General features: G+C 32.9%; 2 protein-coding genes across 2 annotated transcripts in view; both read left to right on the forward strand.

Annotated features, from left to right (window-relative positions):
- ifnlr1 (interferon lambda receptor 1) overlaps positions 1-21,151 on the forward strand; it is a 676,379-nt gene that overhangs the window by 608,993 nt on the left and 46,235 nt on the right. The window lies entirely within an intron of this gene.
- On the forward strand, positions 426-21,116 carry LOC306877905 (phosphatidylinositol-3-phosphatase SAC1-B-like). Its single transcript, XM_079429941.1, has 19 exons — positions 426-505; positions 1,321-1,418; positions 2,837-2,911; positions 2,987-3,114; positions 5,298-5,447; positions 6,845-6,904; positions 7,065-7,098; positions 8,418-8,519; positions 8,587-8,672; positions 10,971-11,057; positions 12,243-12,391; positions 12,473-12,571; positions 14,239-14,377; positions 15,285-15,354; positions 15,431-15,503; positions 16,282-16,375; positions 17,546-17,638; positions 18,247-18,304; positions 18,980-21,116. Exons 1-19 carry the CDS (start codon positions 477-479, stop codon positions 19,114-19,116), a joined length of 1,761 nt encoding a protein of 586 aa, XP_079286067.1. The 5' UTR covers positions 426-476; the 3' UTR covers positions 19,117-21,116.

The following is a 21,151-nucleotide window of genomic DNA, read 5'->3' on the forward strand; positions in this document are numbered from 1 at the left end:
TTCGACATTCGGGATTGTTGTGTTGGGATATGAATCAGGAAAATTTTGTTTTTAAATGTAAAATATAATTTTATATTTTAAATAAATTAAAAATTTACTTAGATTTTTTTTTTTTAAATTTACTTTTGCTCACATCCTCTAATGCCATCCAGTCTGAACTGAGACATACTGACATGCAAAATGACTATGAATTTTATTTTTTAATTCTATTCGTTTTATTTTTCAACGCGGAAGTCTGTGAATGTGCGAGACTTCCGGTTCATTAGCCGCTGCAGGGAAATAATGAGAAAACAGTTTACACCACAAACCAGTGTGTTCATAATTAAGATAATACATTAAAATAATATGGTAAGACACACCAGTTTGCAATATCAAGCAACAAAAAGAGAGACTTTTATTACAACACGGGACCTTTATTTGGTCATTTCCTGTTTGTGTTCCCTGGAGTGACACGTCAGGAACGAGCCGATGGAAACATGGCGAGCACCTACAACACCTTCAATCTGTGAGTATTAATCGATTCATGATTATCGATTAGAGTTCAGTGGTCGGTTCAGGTCTATGAATGATGTGAGTTCAGTGTGTCTGTCTAGACATCAAGTATGCACTATTATTATTCCATAAAACGTGATTAAAGTGAGCAGCTGGTTATGTTTTGAGCCACAGATCAATCATTCTGATCAGATTACAGTCACAAATCAATTAATCTCAAATAAAACACTGTTGTTCATTGATGGTCAGCTGCTGATTACTTCTGTTGTTGTTGTGCAGATGCCAAAATCATAGATAATAACATGTATATGTAATAATATCGATAACATTTGCTATCATTATAACTAATAATCAATAGAGAAATGTAAAAGCACATTATAAAAATAAATAAATTCATAATGTGGCTAATCAATATACATTTGATGTATTTTACTAGAGATCATTTCTGTTAAATCTATTCATTTTTATTATTATGTGATTTCAAACATGAATTCTTAATATTTGACGTTTTAGGCCTGTATTATATGTTTATGGGAATATATATATAATATTTATTATTATTATAACAAATAATAATACCAGAATATGTCAAATCAAAATGAAAGAAATTCACTTTTTTCCAGCAAATATTTAATACACAGACTAATAATTAATATGCAAGTTTGCAGTACATTATGATATAATGTAATAATTTGTGTAGTGTTGAAGAAGTTTCTAACAGTGCAGGTTATTGTAGAGTTTAAGAATGTGATGTGATGATGATTTCAGAGCTCTCTTGTGCATTAAATGCATTGAATCTCATCACCTTGTCTTTGCTCTGATTGGCAGACACACGACCCCGGAGAAGTTCTACATCGAGGCGTGTGATGATGGAGCTGGAGACGTCCTCGCCATTGACCGCGTGTCCACAGAAATGAGCCTCACAGGTGCTGAAGAAAACACAACTCAGAGGATAGATGATGAAAGCAGTATCTGCACACACCGATAGTGACTGACTTCATTTTATGACGACTCTTATTGCATTAATGCATAGTTAAATATCTACAGAATTTTCAAACCAAATTAGGATGCAAATGAAAGTCGTATTTGAACATTTATAAAATACATTCTGCTGGGGTGTCGATCATAGTTAAATATCTAACATTAACCTGAATTTTTAATAATATGTAATGTTATTTATAATGATAATAATATATAATATTATAATAATAATTATAATATAATTTAATATTATAGTATAGTGTATTTTACTATAATATTATAATAAAAATAAAATATTTTCCTATAATATAATAAGAATAAATACCAATATCTAACATTTAAACAACAACTATCCAGTATTTTACATTTAAAATAATAATACACACAATTTTAATATATTATTATTATTATTAATTAACAATATTTTTTTCAAGTTAGTATTAATTGTAGTATAGTATAATAATATATTATAGTCAAATATAATAAATTATATTATATTTTAAAATAATAAAAATTTATATAAATGCCTAACATTTAATCATTAAATAATACATAACCAGTATAATACATTTAAAATAAAAGTAAACATTAACGTTAACCAATAAATATTTAGTATAATATAAAAATGTTATTTAATATTATTATTATTATTCATAGCATAGTATAATATAATAAAAATCATATTAATATATTGTCTTATAATATAATAAGAATAAATATCAGTCTTAACATTTAAACAATAAATAGCCAGTATAATATTTAATTTAATGTTAAATATTAATAATAATAATAATAATAATGTAAATTATTTCGTTTATAGTGAAATATATGATAATAAAAATGATTATATTTTCCTATAAAATAATAAGAATAAATATCAGTGTCTTAACATTTAAACAATAAATAGCCAGTATAATATTTAATTTAATGTTAAATATTAATAATAATGTAAATTATTTAGTTTATAGTGACATATATGATAATAAAAATGATTATATTTTCCTATAAAATAATAAGAATAAATATCAGTGTCTGCCTAAATATCCAGTATAATACATTTAAAATAATTATACACCGTTACACTCAAAGTTAAATATCTAACAATAACTAATACATGTTTAGTATAATATAATACATTTTTGAACATTTTCAAAATATTATTATATAATTTAGTGTTGTATAATATAATAAAATGATCATATTTTCCTACTATATAATAAGAATGAATATCAATGTCTAGCATTTAAACAATACATATCCAATATAATATATTTTAAAGAATAATATAGTTAATATTAGAATACAATCACAAAAATGTAATATATTACAGCCAGTAAGCATAGCATCTTCTGTTCTCTTTCAGTGAGGAAGGACGTCCCTCCGTCAGCAGTGACGCGTCCGGTGTGTGGCATCATGGGAACCATCCGGCTGGTGGCAGGTTTGATTTCTCAGGATGAGCTGAACTCTGAATGAAGCTGTTTCACAGCTCTTTAATGCCTCTTGTGTTTTTCAGGCACGTATCTCATCGTCATCACAAAGAAGAAGAAGGTGGGCGATCTCCTGGGTCACACCGTCTGGAAAGCCACTGACTTTGACATCGTGTCCTACAAGAAGACGGTCCTGCATCTGACTGATACTCAGGTGGGTTCTTCAGTTTTACTCGAGCAGAATGTGTTTCTGTCACGTGCGTCTCGGCTCTCACCGGATGCAGGGAGCTGTTATTTGCCCTCTGGGTTTATGGGACGTTTGAGCATCTCTTTATTTAAACGCAACCACTGAATGCCTCAAAATGCATTTTGAGCAGAGATATTTTTGTTTTGCTGGAAATGTATGTATTTTTATTGGCAGATCTCAAGAAAAGTTCACAAAAGGTCACGTTCTACCCCAATAATTATTTAAAAAATATTGTATAAATAAAATGGAATATAGTTTAATTGGACATGCTCCTTTTTCCTTTTCAAAGCAAAATAGTTTTTTAATAATGATTTTAGGGTGACACGTGACCATGTTTTTGACAGAGTTTGTGAGATTCACCCTTTTAAAGTTTTAGTTTGTCAAATAAATCAACCAAACATCCCTAGAGAAATAACTTAACATTGTTTTCAAGCCTTTCAAGTGTTGGTACCTTCCTCAAAAAAGTAATTAATTACTTGCTACTAACTACGCCTTCATCAGTGTAATTAGATTACTGTAATTATTACTCTCTGTAAAAAAATATTGCATTATTACTGATTACTTTCTAAATTTCATATCAACCTTTGCCAGTTGAACAATAGAGGATAGACATAATATAAAATTGCATAAGTGCATGATTCATGAAATATTTAAAGGGAGAAGGTCATATTAAAAACATATATTTTAACATTAGACGTTCAATTTTGATGTTAAATCTGATTTATTTTTCTGAATACAGTGTTTAATGCATCAGATTGTGTCGTTCCGACTCAAATTTTAAATTTTGCTGCTATTTTTTCTGAAGGAAGGTAAACATTTATAGTGATGAAAGCCAAAATATTAAAAGCCATAGATGAATATTGACAGAGTAATCCACTATTTTGTAGAGAGGGATAAAAAATGGCAATTTTCACTTCAGATTTAGAGCCAAATTACAGGGGGTTAAAAATGACTTCAGAAAGATGGCAGCATCATAATGTTATATTTACACAGAGATTGTTAGATCTGTTAGTAAAATCTGTTGACTTTAACAATCTTTGTTGCATTATGTGCCAATGGTGACCATTCAAATATGGGGAAACAGCACTTTTCACGTTTTTTCTCCAAAGTTTGCATGCCTGTAACTCAAGAAGTATTAAAGATATCTTAATGCCCTTTTAGATATTGGCTCTTAACAAACTTTCCTTTTGGCATCTTCATTTTTAAGGCTCTATATGCTTCAGTTCCAGAGATATTGGAATTTCAATATGGCTCCAGGAGTAATTTGTTAAATTGTACACATTTTCAGTGGTCAAAAACCAAATGTGGGTCACTTTGCAAAAATATGATGATACTTTTCTTTTAAAGAGGAATAATGTTGAAACTAGAAATGTATCTCATTTCCTTCTGTCAAAACAACTGCATTGGACATATCGTCCATACATTTTGGGGCATTTTTTAGAGCCTTAAAAATAAAGTTTGCTTAGACCCAATATCTAAAAGGGCACAGGCTTTGGAGAAAAAACTTGAAAAGTGCTGTTTCCCCATGTTTGAATGGTCACCATTGGCACATAATGCAACAAAGATTGTTAAAGTCAACAGATTTTACTAACAGATCTAACAATCTCTGTGTAAATATAACATTATGATGCTGCCATCTTTCTGAAGTCATTTTTATTTGGCTCTAAATCTCAGGTGAAAATTGACATTTTGACCCCCCTCTACAAAATAGTGGATTACTCCCTCAATATTCATCTATGGCTTTTAATATTGTGGCTTATCATCACTGTACATGTTTATCTTTCTTTAGAAAAAATATTAGCAAAATCAAAAATTTGAACCGGGAAAGTTTTCTAAATTTGGTTGATTTGACAGACACTGAATGACTCGATAATTAAAATACAGAAAAATGAAGAGTAATCCCTTACTTTACGTTTTCAAGTGAAAAGTAATTAAATTACAGACAGTAATTGCTTAGTAATGCATTTCACCCAACACTGTTTATGTTGCATTAAATAAAAAAGGTTTTAGTCAAAGTAATTGAAAGTAACATTAAAAATGTTATTCTACAAATAGTGCATCAAGTAAGTTGGCTTGCTTTCTCCAAATGTAACTGAATGCTGCCTAACTTTGTCGTATAGAAACTAATGATGTCTGTATTGATCTTCCAGATGCAGGACAACAAGGCCTTCCTGTCCATGATCAACAGCGTCCTGAATACAGACGGTTTCTTCTTCGCCACAGACTACGACCTGACGCACACATTACAGCGGCTGGCCAACACCAGCCCCGAGTTTCAGGAGATGACTCTGCTGGAGCGCGTGAGAGAGAGACGCTTTCACATATCTGTCATAAAACATATCATAATGCTCACTACACATTTTTTCAAATAAACAAAATAAAAGAGAAAAAACAAGGTTTCTGCAGGTCTTGAACATATCTTTAAACACAAATTAAGGCCTGAGAAGGTCTTAAATCAGAGCACAGAGTCTTAAAGGCATTAAATGTTGCATGCACTGCAAAAATGAATATTAATCCTCAGTATTTTTGTCTTGTTTTGCAATGCAAATATCCTTATATAATCTATCCAAATATCCACAAAACCAGTCATAAGGGCCAATTTTTTTAAATTGAGATTTATGCATAATTATAAATAATCTTTCCATTGATGTATGGTTTGTTATGATAGGACAATATTTGAAAATCTGGAATCTGAAGGACCAAAAAAATCTAAATATTGAGAAAATCACCTTTAAAGTTGTTCAAATGAAGTTCTTAGCAATACATATTACTAATCAAAAATGAAGTTATGATATATTTACAGTAGGAAATTTACTAAATATCTTCATGTAACATGATCTTAATATCCTAATGATTTTTGTCATAAAAGAGAAATGTATAATTTTGATCCATACAATGTATTGTTGTCTATTGCTACAAATATACCTGTGTTACTGATGACTGCTTTTGTGCTCCAGGGACGCATATTAAGATAGATTTACTGGAGATGCAAATTGACCATATGAAGTTTGGTTTTCTGATAAATTAAACATAATTACTTGAGTTTATGCTTAAAAACAAGAACAAGTATCTTTCAGTGGGGTATATAAGCTTGTTTACCTGTTGAATGAAGGGGATTTTTCTGAACCCACTGACAGATATTTGTTCTTGTTTTAATCATACTCTCATGTGATCAATTTCTCATTAAAAACAACTTATTTGATGTCTTTTGCTTCTCAAGTAAATGCATCTGGATTTAAGAACACTGAAAAACACCGATAAAAAAAAAAGTCAAATTTTTGCTAAATATTTTCATATTTTAGTGGTTGTGAGCAGAGGTATTCAAGCCATAAGCGTTTATTATTTTTTGTAAAGTGAATTAAAAATTAAAGGAGGTTATTTGAAAGTATTTTGTTAAGTGTTACTAATACATAAAGACATTTACAGCTAAAAACTGTGTGGGGGGGGGGATTACATCAAATTTCTTTATTTTGTCCTTAAAAAGTATTAAATTTACATCCATAGAACCTGAATAAATAATTAAATAAACATGAATGAAAAATCCAGTAAAGTAAGTAATCCTACCGCATTGACTGATTTAAACATTAAAAGAAAGACTGTAAAAGTGGGGGACAAATCATGAAATGTAATGTTTTTAGAATTGGGTGTTATCATAAGCAATGAAATGATTCTAACTTGATTTGATGGTTTTCTGCAGGCGGATCAGAGGTTCGTGTGGAACGGTCATCTGCTCAGAGAATTCATGGCACAGCCGGAGGTAAACACAAGATTGTTTTAGCTGCAGATGCTGTTTCAAGCATAACCCATGTTTAGAAATCTGCAAGAAATACCTAATTCTAGGCCTATGTAGAGAAATCTAAAGAAGGAATGAGTTCATGATTGTGTTCTGGGTTCTGAAGTTGTGTTTTCTCTTACAGCTGCACAAATTCGTCTACCCTGTTATTCACGGCTGTATCCTTTAACCAGACGAGCGTTTTCAGAGATCAAACCACAATGATGTGTGAAATAGAGTTTCTGTGTTCACATTTACAGTAGAGCTGCACGATTCATCGGTAAAAGATCGTGATCTCGAGTCAAACACCTATTCTAAATGACAAGGATTCGCCCGTGTCTATTAAATCTTGGAAAAAGTCATACTGGAAACTGACAGAGAGAAAGCAGTTATCATGTTTAGGTGAGAAACAGCAGTCTTTTCAACCACACAATATTATTTCTGTCTATTATTTCTATTATTGAAAGTAACTGGCTCTTTAAATAACGTTTGTGTCAATTTCATCGTTTCTCGATGGCAACAAGTGACTGTTAAAAAATATGTTTGTCATTGAATCATTCATTCAAACCTACTTTTCATCATTTTAATATAAAAAATTGGCTTATTAAATGTATAAAACTAATATATTATATATTTAAATTTTTAATAATTCATGCAAATTAATGAAACACTTTTAAATCGACTGCAGCAATTCATATTTTGTCACAGCCTCTAGTAAATTACACATTATTTTGTTTAGTTCAGAATCGTGATCTCTATTTGAGACAAAAACAAAATCGGGATTCTTAATTTATCTAGAATCGTGCAGCTCTTATAAACCAATAAACCAAATTTTTAGTAATTTTACTGGTATACTGTATGAAGTATGTTTGCACTGCAAAAAATGCATTTCTCAGATTTTTTGTCAAAATATCTCAAAATTCTTAAATCAAGAGGGATTTTCTAGACAATTAAAAATTATTGTCTTGTTTTCAGAAACAAAAGTCGAAATGAAGTGAGTTTTTTTTGCTTCGAACAAACAAAATACTCTTATTTCAAACAGAAAACAAGATTATTTTGCTTACCCCATTGGCAGGTTATGCTTAATTTTGACTATTAAGTGATATAATAATTTTGACTAGTCTAGAAAATCCTTCTTGATTTTAAGAATTGGTAACACTTTACAATAATGTTCATTAGTTAACAGCATTAACTAAGAATGCACAATACTTCTACTAATCATACTAATGCATTATTCAAATCACAATTTGTGTTAGTTAACATAGTTAATGCAACATGAATAAACAATGAACAACTGTAGATGAATAAATAGTGTAATAAATGCATGTTCATGTTAGTTAATACATTAACTAATGTTAATAAATGACACCTTATTGTAAAGTGTTACCAAGATTTTTTAGATATTTTGGCTGGAAACAAGACCAAAAAAGTCTGGTTTGGTTTGACTGTAGATTGACTTCCTCTTCCACACGTCACAGTCCTTAATCTCCGCTCTCAGTCGTCACCATGAAGTCGTGCTGCATCAACGGCAAAATCTTCGACTGGAACATCATTTCTAGGAGGAGCTGTTTCCGCGCTGGCGTCCGCTACTACGTCAGAGGTGAAGCTCGTACGGTTTGAGACGGTCTTTTCTCCGTACGCTGCTAAACGCTCTCTTTCTCTTCCAGGTATTGACTCTGAAGGTCATGCGGCCAACTTTGTTGAGACGGAACAGATCGTTCAGTATAATGGAGCAAAAGCCTCATTTGTTCAGGTAAGCCTCTGAAATGGTAAAGCCTCCAAATATCAGTTTTTATGCTCTTATGCTGAGCCGTTTGTTCAGGGATTACTTTGTTTTACCAATACGAGAAACTTCCAGTCGGCTTTCTGATGTTTACATCACTAAACAAGGGGCCATACGGTGGTTGGGGAATGAAATCATGATTTTGTTCCTCATGTTTTAATGATTTTAGGGTGTTGTGTGACCATGTTCTTGATGGGTTTGTGAGAATCACACTTTTATAGGTTAGTCTGTTAAATAAATCAAGCAAACTTCACTAGAACAATGTTTTGTAAAAGTCACATTTTTGTGGATTTAACATGGTTTTGTGGTTTTAATGTTGATTTTTTTATTTTTATTAAACAGGCCTCAGAGATGTATGTATTTTGCATAAAAAACATTGCTTCAGAATTACATTTTTCACATTTCTGCCAATATAAAACTTTCCCGTCTCTGAAGTTTCAACCAGTAAATCATCCAGTTTTTTCAATGTTAGACAAGGAAACCACAAAAATATGAAAATCATGATTTTTGTTCCTCATATTTTTGTTTTGGTGGCTTAATGTGAAGAATATTCCATATACACTAAGTGCAAATAGCCCGCCTTGTTGGCAGACGCTATTTACTCTAACTCCGCCCACCAACGTCTGATTGGGATAGTCGACACTAAAAATAGACACTCATCTAACATCAGTTTCAGTGGTGTGGATGAGTGCTTGTTGACGCGATCGACCCGAGTTTGAATCCACCTTTTGCCAAACTTTTTTTTTCTCCCTTTTCAAATCTCATATCGCATCGGAAAGGCATTTATTTTCAATAAAAATTAAGGAAATAATCAAAAAGTTGCACTATTTTGCATTAAAAGGGCATAAAAGCATCTGCTAAATTACTAAATAATAATAATAATAAAGTTATTATTGCGTACTGTTTTATAATGTAATACAATACTGAGGTGCAGATAATTGCCACTATTTGCAATAAGTAGTATAAATAGCAGAAAATCTTGCTAACAGTGTAAATAGAATCTATAGCTATTAGCACTTTATCTTTAGCCTTTATTCTTTAGTAGATGATTTGTTTTGATTCAGTAATGCAGTTTACATTGAGTGATGTGGGGCTTGACAAATATCAATTTATTAACTTATGGGTTGTGAGTCGAGTCTAACATAATGAAAACTGCTCAGATCAGGGTTGCCGGGTCTTTAAAACCAACTCAGCCTGATTGATAATCAACAAATGTTAAACAAATAAAAAATTTTATACTATCGTAAAAAAAAAAGGTACAGTGTGGCTTTACCATTTCTATCCAGTAACAGAAAAAAATGTTCGGCACCCTGAATAATTGTGGGGGAAAAACAATCTTGATTTTTGTGATTGTGAGATTAAATTGTGATTAAAATGCCGTTTATTAAATTTAAAAAAAATCCAGGTTTGCTGTGCTTGTTTGTAGGGCTTCACAATTTGGTCAAACTTTTGTGATTATATATCAATATGGCTGTAAAATAAATAATAATAATAATTGTTATTAGTGCTGTTAAACGATTAATTGCTTCCCAAATAAAAGTGTTTGTTTACATAATATATATTTGTGTATGGGTATATTTATTATGTATATATAAATACACACCCATGCATGTATATATTTAAGAAAAATGTTACGTTTATATATCATGAGCTGCACGCATATAAATGATACATGCCACGCATATATTTATTTAAGTAAATCAATTTGATTATTGCACTAAACCATGTCGTGATTTCAGTTTTATTTCAGTTAATTGTGTTTCGATCAAAAACGTTCTTTCTGTAAAATGAAATGTCCATTTTTAGATTGATCTGCAGAGCTGTAGGTGCTACACCATACAAAACCACACAAGTCTTTGGTTAACAACTGGAATGATGTTAGTTTCTTGAGTAGATGGTCTGAGTGGACTGAGGAAGATGTTGTGAGCTTTTATTTTGAAATATCAAGCAAAAGTCGGGTCGGTTCTCAGGGGTACGAGTGCAAATAACATCTTTGGGCAGCAGAGATTAATGTTGCAGAGGTTTGATGGGCCATAAACCACAGATAACATATAAATAAATGCTCATTTTTGATCTGAATCCATAAATAGACATTCAGATTCAGACCATAACGTTGCCTTTTCCCAGAGTCGCCAGAGGAAACTTACTGGAATGTTGTTGTTTTGTTTGCATTTGTCCATTCTGAATGTGGATTGGTAGTTTCCATGTTATTTGTGGAGCGTTAATCCTATTATTTCTAATAAGACGTGTTATTAATCTCTTCCACAGACTCGAGGCTCCATCCCGTTCTACTGGTCTCAGAGACCAAACCTGAAGTATAAACCAAAACCACAGATCAGCAAAAGCACCAATCATGTGAGATTCACTTTCTTTGTTTGGTTTAGAAGTAAGTGACAAATAAGGATGTTCATGATGGTGTGATGTGGTTTTAAACAGCTGGTAACACTTAGCAGCGAGGTCTCATTTGTATATTTGTAAACACATTTGCTAACTGAGCAATTTACAGCATTATTAATGTTTATGTTGGTTATAAATACAGTTGTTCGTTGTTATTTCATGTTAGTTCTCAATGCATTAACTAATGGAAGTGGAGAACGTTTATGCATCAGCAAATGTTTAAAATAATATTAACAAACTAATTATGCTCTTGAAGTATTATTTATTTTTAGTTCATCTAATGCAGTTAAATAATGTTAACCTTGTTATAAAGTAGTGAAAATCTTTTAGGTTGTTTTCAACTAAAGTTTTGTGATTTGACTCTGAATAATATTTTATTTTGCAGACTAATGTTAATTTGGTTTTTCAAATGGAACAAATCTGCTTCAGTACTTCAAAGACATTGTAATAAAAGAGACAAAAATTATGATAAATAAATAAATAAATGCCATTAAGATCTTCGAACGACTAGCCACTTGCTAAAAGTTTGACATTTTTTGGGTTTTTTTAATACAAGTTTCTTCTGGTCACAAAGGCTGCATTAATTTGAAATATTGTTACAATTTAAAATAACTGTTTTCTATACGAATAGATTTTAAAATGTAATTTTAAAGCTGAATTTTCAGCAACATTACTCCAGTACGTAAACTGTTTTCATCATTGATAATAATCATAATGTTTGTTGAGTAAATCAGTATATTAGAATGATTTCTGAAGATCATGTGACACTGAAGACTGGAGGAATGATGCTGAAAATACAGCTGCAGATCACAGAAATAAATTACAGTTTAACACATATTCACATAGAAAACAGCTGTTTTAAATTCAAATAAAAATGGTCAATTTTACTGTATTTCTGATCAAATAAATGCAGCCTTGGTGAGGAACAATAGTGTATGCATTTGAATGCATTAACAGATTTAGATATGAAAATGAGCATTGTTTGATTGCCTTTTAAACACTAGTATGTCAAATGTGTTGATATCTGTATTCTATTATGAAATAATACATTTTGTATCAAGAATATTTGTAAAACTGGTTAGATAGCACTTAGTCTGCCATTATTCTGTGTTTATTTGTGTAACGCTGTCTCTCCTCTCACAGCTGGATGGTTTTCAGAGGCATTTCGACTCTCAGATCATCACATACGGCAAACAAGTGATTCTGAACCTGGTGAATCAAAAGGGCTCAGAAAAGCCGCTGGAAGAGGCCTTCGCGAAGATGGTGGACAGTCTGGGCAACGGCATGATCAAGTGAGTGAGCTGATGGGGAAATCTCATAAAACGCTAATGCTGGAGCACAAGAGCTAAACGCACATCTGCGTTCATCTGCAGGTACATCGCGTTTGACTTCCACAAGGAGTGCAGCCGTATGAGGTGGCATCGCCTGCAGATCCTGCTGGACATGGTGGCAGAAATGCAGAATGAGTTTGGGTTAGTGTTTATTTCGTTACATAAATACACTGTGTTGAATAGCTGAGCTGCACCAAATATATCCGCACCTGTACAATCGCTCGTGGGGAGACTTTAAAGATTCAGAGAAAGCATTTAATTCCTAGAAAGAAATCGCAATGAAGCTTGGTGTCGACGATCCGGAGTTATGCAAAAAGCGGCGCAGAGAAACATCAGATGCAAGTTTTCCAAAGCAATGAAACGAAAGAGTAAAGTAGCAAATACATGTTCAAATAACGAAAACGGGCCTTAACTGTGATTACATCAACATGCAATTTCATTGACGATAAAAGACTAGACTAAAATGTATAAAAAAAAAACAAAACTTTTTATTTTCGTCAAAAAAAAAGGAAGACAAAATATTATTGCGGACTGCTGTACACTCCTTTACTACCTGAGCTTTCATGAGTGCGGTTGCCAGATATCCAGTGTTCAAATCCCTGAATCAGAGTCATCAAACAATGCGCATTTTCATATCTAAATCTAGTAATGCATTCAAATATATATACTGTAGGGCTCTACAGTTGCATTTGCGACTGAAAACTACTGCGTGCGACTGAAAAAATATTTGGGAGCACCAGTGCGACTGAACCGATCAGCATTTTTGTGTTTGTGCCGAGGGAGCTTTAAAGGTTTATGAAATTGATGAGATTATGATATGAATTTGGTGTAGGCTACACACAATCAGTTATGTTTTCAGAGCAGGACAAACCATCTGATGTATCGAAATAGATCTGTGCATTAGTGTGAATGCCGCCTGTTAAAGCTGATGAGTTCATCAGGAATAATCAAACGCCGATAATGCTGAGGAAAAAGAAAAAACCCATAACTATTGTCTGTAAACTTTCAGATACTTAAAGAACACTTATTTTAAATAAATCATTTTTTTTAAAAGTAGCCTGTATCAAAAAATAAATTTTGCACAAAATAAATTTGATATAAAATGTATATGAAAATGTAGCCATTTGTAGTAATATTGAAAACTGAGAATGTGACGCATCGTGATATTTTTGATTATTGATTTGACCATGCTCCTAAATCACAAGCGCTCCTAAAAAGTAAAGTAAGCGTAGAGCCCTGTACTGGTGGCCAAAAGTTTGAATTATTGCAATTTTTGCTCACCAAGGCTGCATTTATTTAACCAGAAATACAGAAAAAACAGTAAAATTGTGAAATTTTATTATAATTTTAAATCACTGTTTTTGATGTGAATATCAGTTTTCATGATGTAGACAGAGAGAGTGCACAAGTCCTTGATATTAATTTATATAATAAATAATCTATAATAAATCAGTACGCTAGATGAGGTAAAAAAAAACAAACAAACAAAAAAACCCATAAGTCGACATTCTATTGATTTGTGCTTACTGGTGAAAGTGCAATACCTGAAATGCAAAAGTAAGATCCTCCAATGACAACAATCATTATGATTATAATTTGAGCAAAAATAATTTTTTATCAGTTTAACCATTATACAGCATGACGAAAATGTGACTATTATAATAACTAAAATGTGCATTTGAGACCGGACTAAGACTAAGTTAAAAATGGCTGCCAAAATTAACACTAGTTTGGGTCTGTTGTGCTTTATATTGCATGCTAAACATTGAGATTTTTGCATGCTCTTATTGTTTAATGTTTTTCAACAGCTACTTCCTGGTGGATTCGGACGGGACATTCCAGTTACAGCAGGACGGGACGTTTAGAAGCAACTGCATGGACTGTCTGGACCGAACCAACGTCATCCAGAGTCTGCTGGCGCGCCGCTCGCTGCAGTCACAGTTACAGGTGCGATGATGATGGGATTTATTATCTGTATTGGGATCATCAACGGGCCAGAATACATGTACATGCAGGGCTGGGCCATACTTTCAATATCAGCAATATTATTGCAATGTCCAATATCGTGTACTGTTAATTTTTTTTTTTTTTTTTTTTACTATGATGAAAAATATTTGTTGCCTACCTTTTCATGCATGATTAAGATGAGACATGCAAGATCGTTGAAGAAAAAAGACAAGACTAAAATGTACTTTAAAAAAAATATCCAAATTTTCATGCTTGGGTTGCCAGATCTCAAGAGTTTAAATCCCCCAATCAGAGCTTCTCTCTAAACAGCATACATTTGACAATTTTGAGCAAAATAATTGTGATTGTCAGTTTAACCATCATGCAGCAGAACTGAAATGTGATGTTTTCATTGACTGAAGGTATCTTTTATGATGAGTTACTAAATCATTGACTCACTCGATCCGTTCAAACTGCAGATTCATTCTTAAAGATGATTCGGTCACTGAATCATTGACTCACTCGGATGTGTTCAAACTGCAGATTCATTCTTAAAGATGATTCGGTCACTGAATCATTGACTCACTCGGATGTGTTCAAACAGCAGATTCATTCTTAAAGATGATTTGGTCACTGAATCATTGACTCACTCGGATGTGTTCAAACTGCAGATTCATTCTTAAAGATGATTCGGTCACTGAATCATTGACTCACTCGGATGTGTTCAAACAGCAGATTCATTCTTAAAGATGATTCGGTCACTGAATCATTGACTCACTTGACCGTTCAATCAGCTGATTCATTCTGAATGATGATTCGGTCACTGAATCATTGACTCACTCGGATGTGTTCAATCAGCTGATTCATTCAGAAATGAACTCATATTTGATGTCTTGTTTATCTGTAGAGGATAGGAGTTCTTCATGTGGGGCAGCGGATCGAAGAACAGGCAGATTTTGAAAAAATATACAAGAACGGTAAGCAAACACTAACACTGAAAGTCAGTAGTCTGGCCATGTGAGCCTTTCTCATTCATACCCGTTATTCCCTCAGCATGGGCAGATAACGCCAACGCTTGTGCCAAACAGTACGCCGGGACTGGAGCCCTGAAGACCGATTTCACACGGTAAACAGAGTCTTCTGCTCCGCTTGTGTTTGACATGGGTGCAGACTCCTCACCTTTCAGTGACATCTCACTTATTTGAGATCAAAGTAGGTCACCTATGAGATTAGATCTAATGAGAAAGGGGGGTGTCTTACAAGGGTAAATAAAGAACTGGGGCCGGTTGCCTAAACAGTTTAGACTAGTCTTAAAGAGTTATTTTCTTCAAGACCGTAACCATAACTTTTTACATTCAGTTATGAAAAGGTAGATTGTTCTCATTTGTATTGGAAAAGTAAGACTGATTACTCCTGAGCAACTGCTAGTTGGTCAAACTAGTTCTTAACACAGTCTTAACATGGTGGCTAAGTTTATACAACTGGCCAAACAAGTATTTGTTTTACTCTTTACTTCAAAAACTGCCTAAAAAGTGTAATATTTGATGTATTTGAGGTCTGAGATGTGGGAACGGTGAAGAGGCATTGCCGTCTAATCAGCCAATATTGTCTTCAATAGCCTGCATAGCACTTCATCTTTATAACATGGGATTCTGACCAAATATATCGAGTCTGGATTTTTGTAAAAATGTTGCAACAAGATGTTGGGTGTGTGAAAAATTACAGTTTTGGACGTATAAGGTAATAAAAAATACCTTAAAGTAACTACAAATGAGCATGTAAAGAAAATATCTTTAAAAGGAGCATATGCCCCCGATCCGCGCAGTGTTCTCGCCTGTTTGCACCTCTGGTTTGAGAGGAGTGCTCGGGTGGGTTGTGAAAGATGATTGGTTCTCTGTGTTCAGGACAGGGAAGAGAACGCAGTGGGGTTTGCTGATGGACGGCTGGAACTCCATGATCAGATACTACAAGAACAACTTCTCCGACGGTTTCAGACAGGTGACACAAACCTCTCTTAGATTCAACAGGATTTAACATATTTTAAAGATTTATAGCTGATGGATTCAGTGATTTTGAGCAGTGTTATTGATATAATATATGTTGCTGATATACTATTATATTTTTGGTAATATTTTAAATTAGATTTATTTTTATATTTTCTGTTTTCACTTTAATTTTAGTTAAAGTTTTAGTAATTTAGTAAAGTCATTTTTGTATTTTTTTTTAATACATCTATATAGTTTTCATTTTATTTTTTATTTTAGTTTTTGTTTGTTATTTTAAATGAGAAATCTTGCCTTATTTATTATATATATATATATATATATATATATATATATATATATTTAATAACCCTGTTTTTTTTATTATTAATTTTAATAATCATTAGTTTGTGAATCATCTTAGGGATCTGAACTAGAGATTCCCAAATAGTTTTCTCAGCTCAACCCCTTTGACCTTAAATATTTACTTTCAACAGTTTGAACTTCAAGATTTTCTGTTAATATTTCTATGATTTAGCAACACATTTGCATGTTCACGGTTCTCTGATGGTTGATGGTCACATAACATGAAGATATACAGGAAATAATATATATTTTTATATTTTATCACACACACACACACACACACATATATATATATATATATATATATATATATATATATATATATATATATATATATATATATATTTATTTATTTTCTTGAGTAAGGGTTTTTTCATGTTGTTTTATATTTAAAAATATTTTTTAAGTCGTATAAATATTACTTTATTTTTATGATGTAATTGATTTTTTTTTTAATTTGCAATAAAATTTTTATTTATTTTAATTTTCCATTTTTATGATTGTTTTACATATTTACATTTTTTTAAATATTTTAAACTCATTTAAACATAATTTTTATGATATATTTAATTTTTTATGTTTTTTTAATTATTAAATGTTTTTATTTATTTTTATTTGTAATTACATTTTTTTTTATGATTTAATGAATTCTTTGATTTTGATCAGTTATTTTACTCACAAAGCCCAGTTTGGAAACCCTTCTCTAGGGACTAAAATGGCTAGTGTAGTAGGAAGCCGTGTTTTGTGTCTGATTTCTTTGCTGTGGGCCTGTGGATGAAGACTGCAGGATCTGATTATGGAGTCTCGTGTCTTTATCTAGGACTCCATTGACCTGTTTCTGGGTAATTATTCTGTGGAAGAGGCGGAAATGAACACTCCTCTACATGAGCCCAAAGACTGGAAGTTCCTCACGGTAAGAACCAGACTGAGCTGTGAACCCAGAAAACATGTTGTCTTTGCAGCCAGGGTCAGATTAATGTTCCTGAACACACTGACACTCTTGTCTTAGACGACTTTGGCATTTGTTTTCAATCATTTGCTGTTGCTGCTTTATAAAAGTAATAAGCCACTTAAAGGATTTACTGTTGTTTTTCTGATTTGTATTTCAACTTGCATCACTTACCAGTTACCATGGTAAAATCACTGTAATGCATGGCCCTAATTTAGAAAACAGGGAGGATCTTACTCTTGTTTCCATCCACATATAACATGATTTCAAGTTATTAATGAATTTAGAATTTAAAAGCAGAACATGTATTGATATATTGAATTTACATGATTTGATTGCATTAATTTCACTGTGACCTCATGAGTTTTGCAAGGATTTTAGCATGCTTTTTTGGCCATTAATTAGATTTATACTACATCATCTATTGAAGTTGACATGAAATGTAGATGAAATGTCATCTATTTTCTTAAATGAATGTTATTGATCTTAATATGAACAATTAATTTGTGCATATTTTTAATGTTATGTTTTTTTAATGTCATAACTAGATATTCATTTTTTTCCCTTTTCAGCTGCCGATCATCATGGTGGTTGCTTTCTCAATGTGCATCATATGTCTCCTGATGGCTGGTAAGACACGGAGCAGTATTAATATCTGCTCTACTGTTATAGACTCTTCTGCAGCACAAAAGCAGTCATCAGTAACACAGGTATATTTGTAGCAATAGTCAACAATACATTGTATGGATCAAAATTATACATTTTTATTTTATGCCAAAAATCATTAGGATATTAAGTAAAGATCATGTTCCATCAAGATATTTAGTAAATTTCCTACTGTAAATATATCATAACTTCATTTTTGATTAGTAATATGCATTGCTAAGAACTTCATTTGAACAACTTTAAAGGAGATTTTCTCAATATTTAGATTTTTTGCACCCTCAGATTCCAGATTTTCTAATAGTTGTATCTCAGCCAAATATTGTCCTATCATAACAAACCATACATCAATGGAAAGAGTATTTATTCAGTTTATTAATTTCGAAAAACTGACCCTTATGACTGTTTTTGTGGTCCAGGGTCACAAATAAATATCAGCATCTGCAGCAAATCCATATTTTTGCTCAGTTTGAGTCTTTGAATAGTGTTTTTTCCTCTATATTCTCACTGTGTCAGACTATATGAGCCATAAAAGCCTGATGCATCAAACAAAAACAGATTATTTCATATGTCAGGCTTTACAGGGTTAATATCAGTGTTTATGGTATTACTAGTGTCTTAATCGGTTCTTGTATTTCCCAGGTGACACCTGGACAGAGACGCTGGCGTATGTGTTGTTCTGGGGCTCGGCGAGCGTGGTGACGGCCGGCGTGATCATCTTCAACGGCCGGGACTTCGTCGACGCGCCCAAACTGGTGCAGAAGGAGAAGATGGACTGAACCTGCGTGTGTGGGAAGCAGCTCGGTCCCGCCGAGTCTTCATCCTCCTCATCCTCAGTGCTGTCCTACGCTCAGGCCTGGAGCCTGTACTGACACCGTGCTGCCAGAGGAGGAAGAGGAGGATGAAGGCCAGGGGCCAGACGGGACGCTCCGCTGCTCTCCACACCAGGATCGTATCTCACAGACATCCCATAATTCCATGGGCTCACGGGCAGCTTCACAGACGCAGTGCAGATCGGGACCATGAGGGACTCGGCCCTGTCCTCGTGGTTCACGGCGTGTTTTCGTGTCGAATCGCACGCGGGACGTTTGCATATCTGCCGTCAAATCAGAATCACAGTCTTGTTTTCTAATGAAAAAAAAGTGTAGACAAAACAATATGCATCTAAAATAAACATGTTAACACTTTACAGTAAGGGTTCATTAGTTAACTAAATCAGTCAACTATATTCTACCTCATTAATGTTAATGTCTATACTACTGCATTTTAAAATTAAAAGTTGCATCTGTTTAATGCACTGTCAACTTTACATGAACAGTTGAATTTTTATTAACTAACACTGACGAAGTATGGAAGTCCGGTTCCACCACGGAATGAAAAATAATTTTGACTAATTTAAAAATTGTTCTGGATTTTATGGCTGATAATTCAGACTTTTTTCTTGTAATTCGCTGTATATATCTCAATTCAGTATTTTATTGTTTGCAATTGTGTTCCTATCAAAAAATGTGCTTTTTTTTTCTCACAGTTTGTCCGACGATTCTGACTTATTTCTGAGTTAAAACAATTTTATTACACAATTCGATGATTGAAATGTTGAATCTTGTTTTAAAGTGTTACTAAGACAGTAAGTTTTTTTCGCAGCAAATATATTTATGCTAAATGGGTTTTTCCTGTTTTAAGCAAAAAAACTAAATCAGAGGTTTTTGCTTAAAATCTTATCTTCAATTCTGCTTAAAAAAAAAAAAAGTATAATTTTTTAATTTTTTTTTATTTGGAAAACAAGACAAACATATGGTTTTGCATTGCGGCAGCTGTAGTGAATTTGAGTATTTGAGACGGACCCAGTGTTCATGTGCATTCAAATGGACTCATTTTTATCCTCCTCTTCACCATCATGGTCTTCCTCAGTCTGTGATTTGGGAGCTTTTACAAACGACCAGTTTGAGAGCGGAGCTGACTGAACCTGATTCATACGAATCTTTACTTGGGACCAGTGTCTCATTGTCCAAAGGATTTTCTGTGTGCCGTCTCTGTTTGGGATCTGATTTGCGAGTGTTTCGCTGCTTCTGACAGACGGACGAATGATGCCTTATGTTTGTGATGCTCTTCATTTGATTCCTCTGTGTCTCACTGCTTACCGGAGAATGTAAAAATAATGTCTATTATTGTTCTTAAAGTTATCATGATGCTTGTGTTGGTCAGTTTCAGTCTGAAGGGAAATGAGCACAAATTGTTTCGGAAATGGTGCAAAAATACATTACAAACGCTATCAATCACTGCAGACTGTTGTTGAAGCAGGTCAGTGGCACTGAATGTGTTTGCATGACGTTCCTGACTGAAAGTTCATAAAGCGTTTGCTTTGAACTTGAACTCAAATTGAATGGAAATAAGAGGCTGAAAATGCCAGAGCGGCTCAGTAGAACCGCAGGAGATCGTCTAATTAAGAGCTGTTTCTCCACGTGAACTCAACGGCCAGATGACTTGAGATTTAAAAACAGTTCACATACAAATTACCATTCAATGGAAGCTTGTTTCTGCCACTGAATTAAAAAAAATAGTTTTTATAGTGAGAATTCTGACTTTTTTTCTCTCAGAATTGCATTAATAGCTCAATTGGCAGATATAAATTCTGTTTTTGTTCCTGCCATGCAATACAAATAATAAAGGTGGGTCTAATTGGGACTTTTTTTCTTTTATCTCACAATTCTGATATCGGTTAATGGTCACGTGAAACACCGATAAACAGTAAAAATCTAAATAAAATGAAATTGTTGCTAAATGATTGAATCTTTTTTTTTTTTATTAGTATTT

The sequence above is a fragment of the Barbus barbus genome, assembly GCF_936440315.1.
Source record: "Barbus barbus genome assembly, chromosome: 12".
Classification (NCBI taxonomy): domain Eukaryota; kingdom Metazoa; phylum Chordata; class Actinopteri; order Cypriniformes; family Cyprinidae; genus Barbus; species Barbus barbus.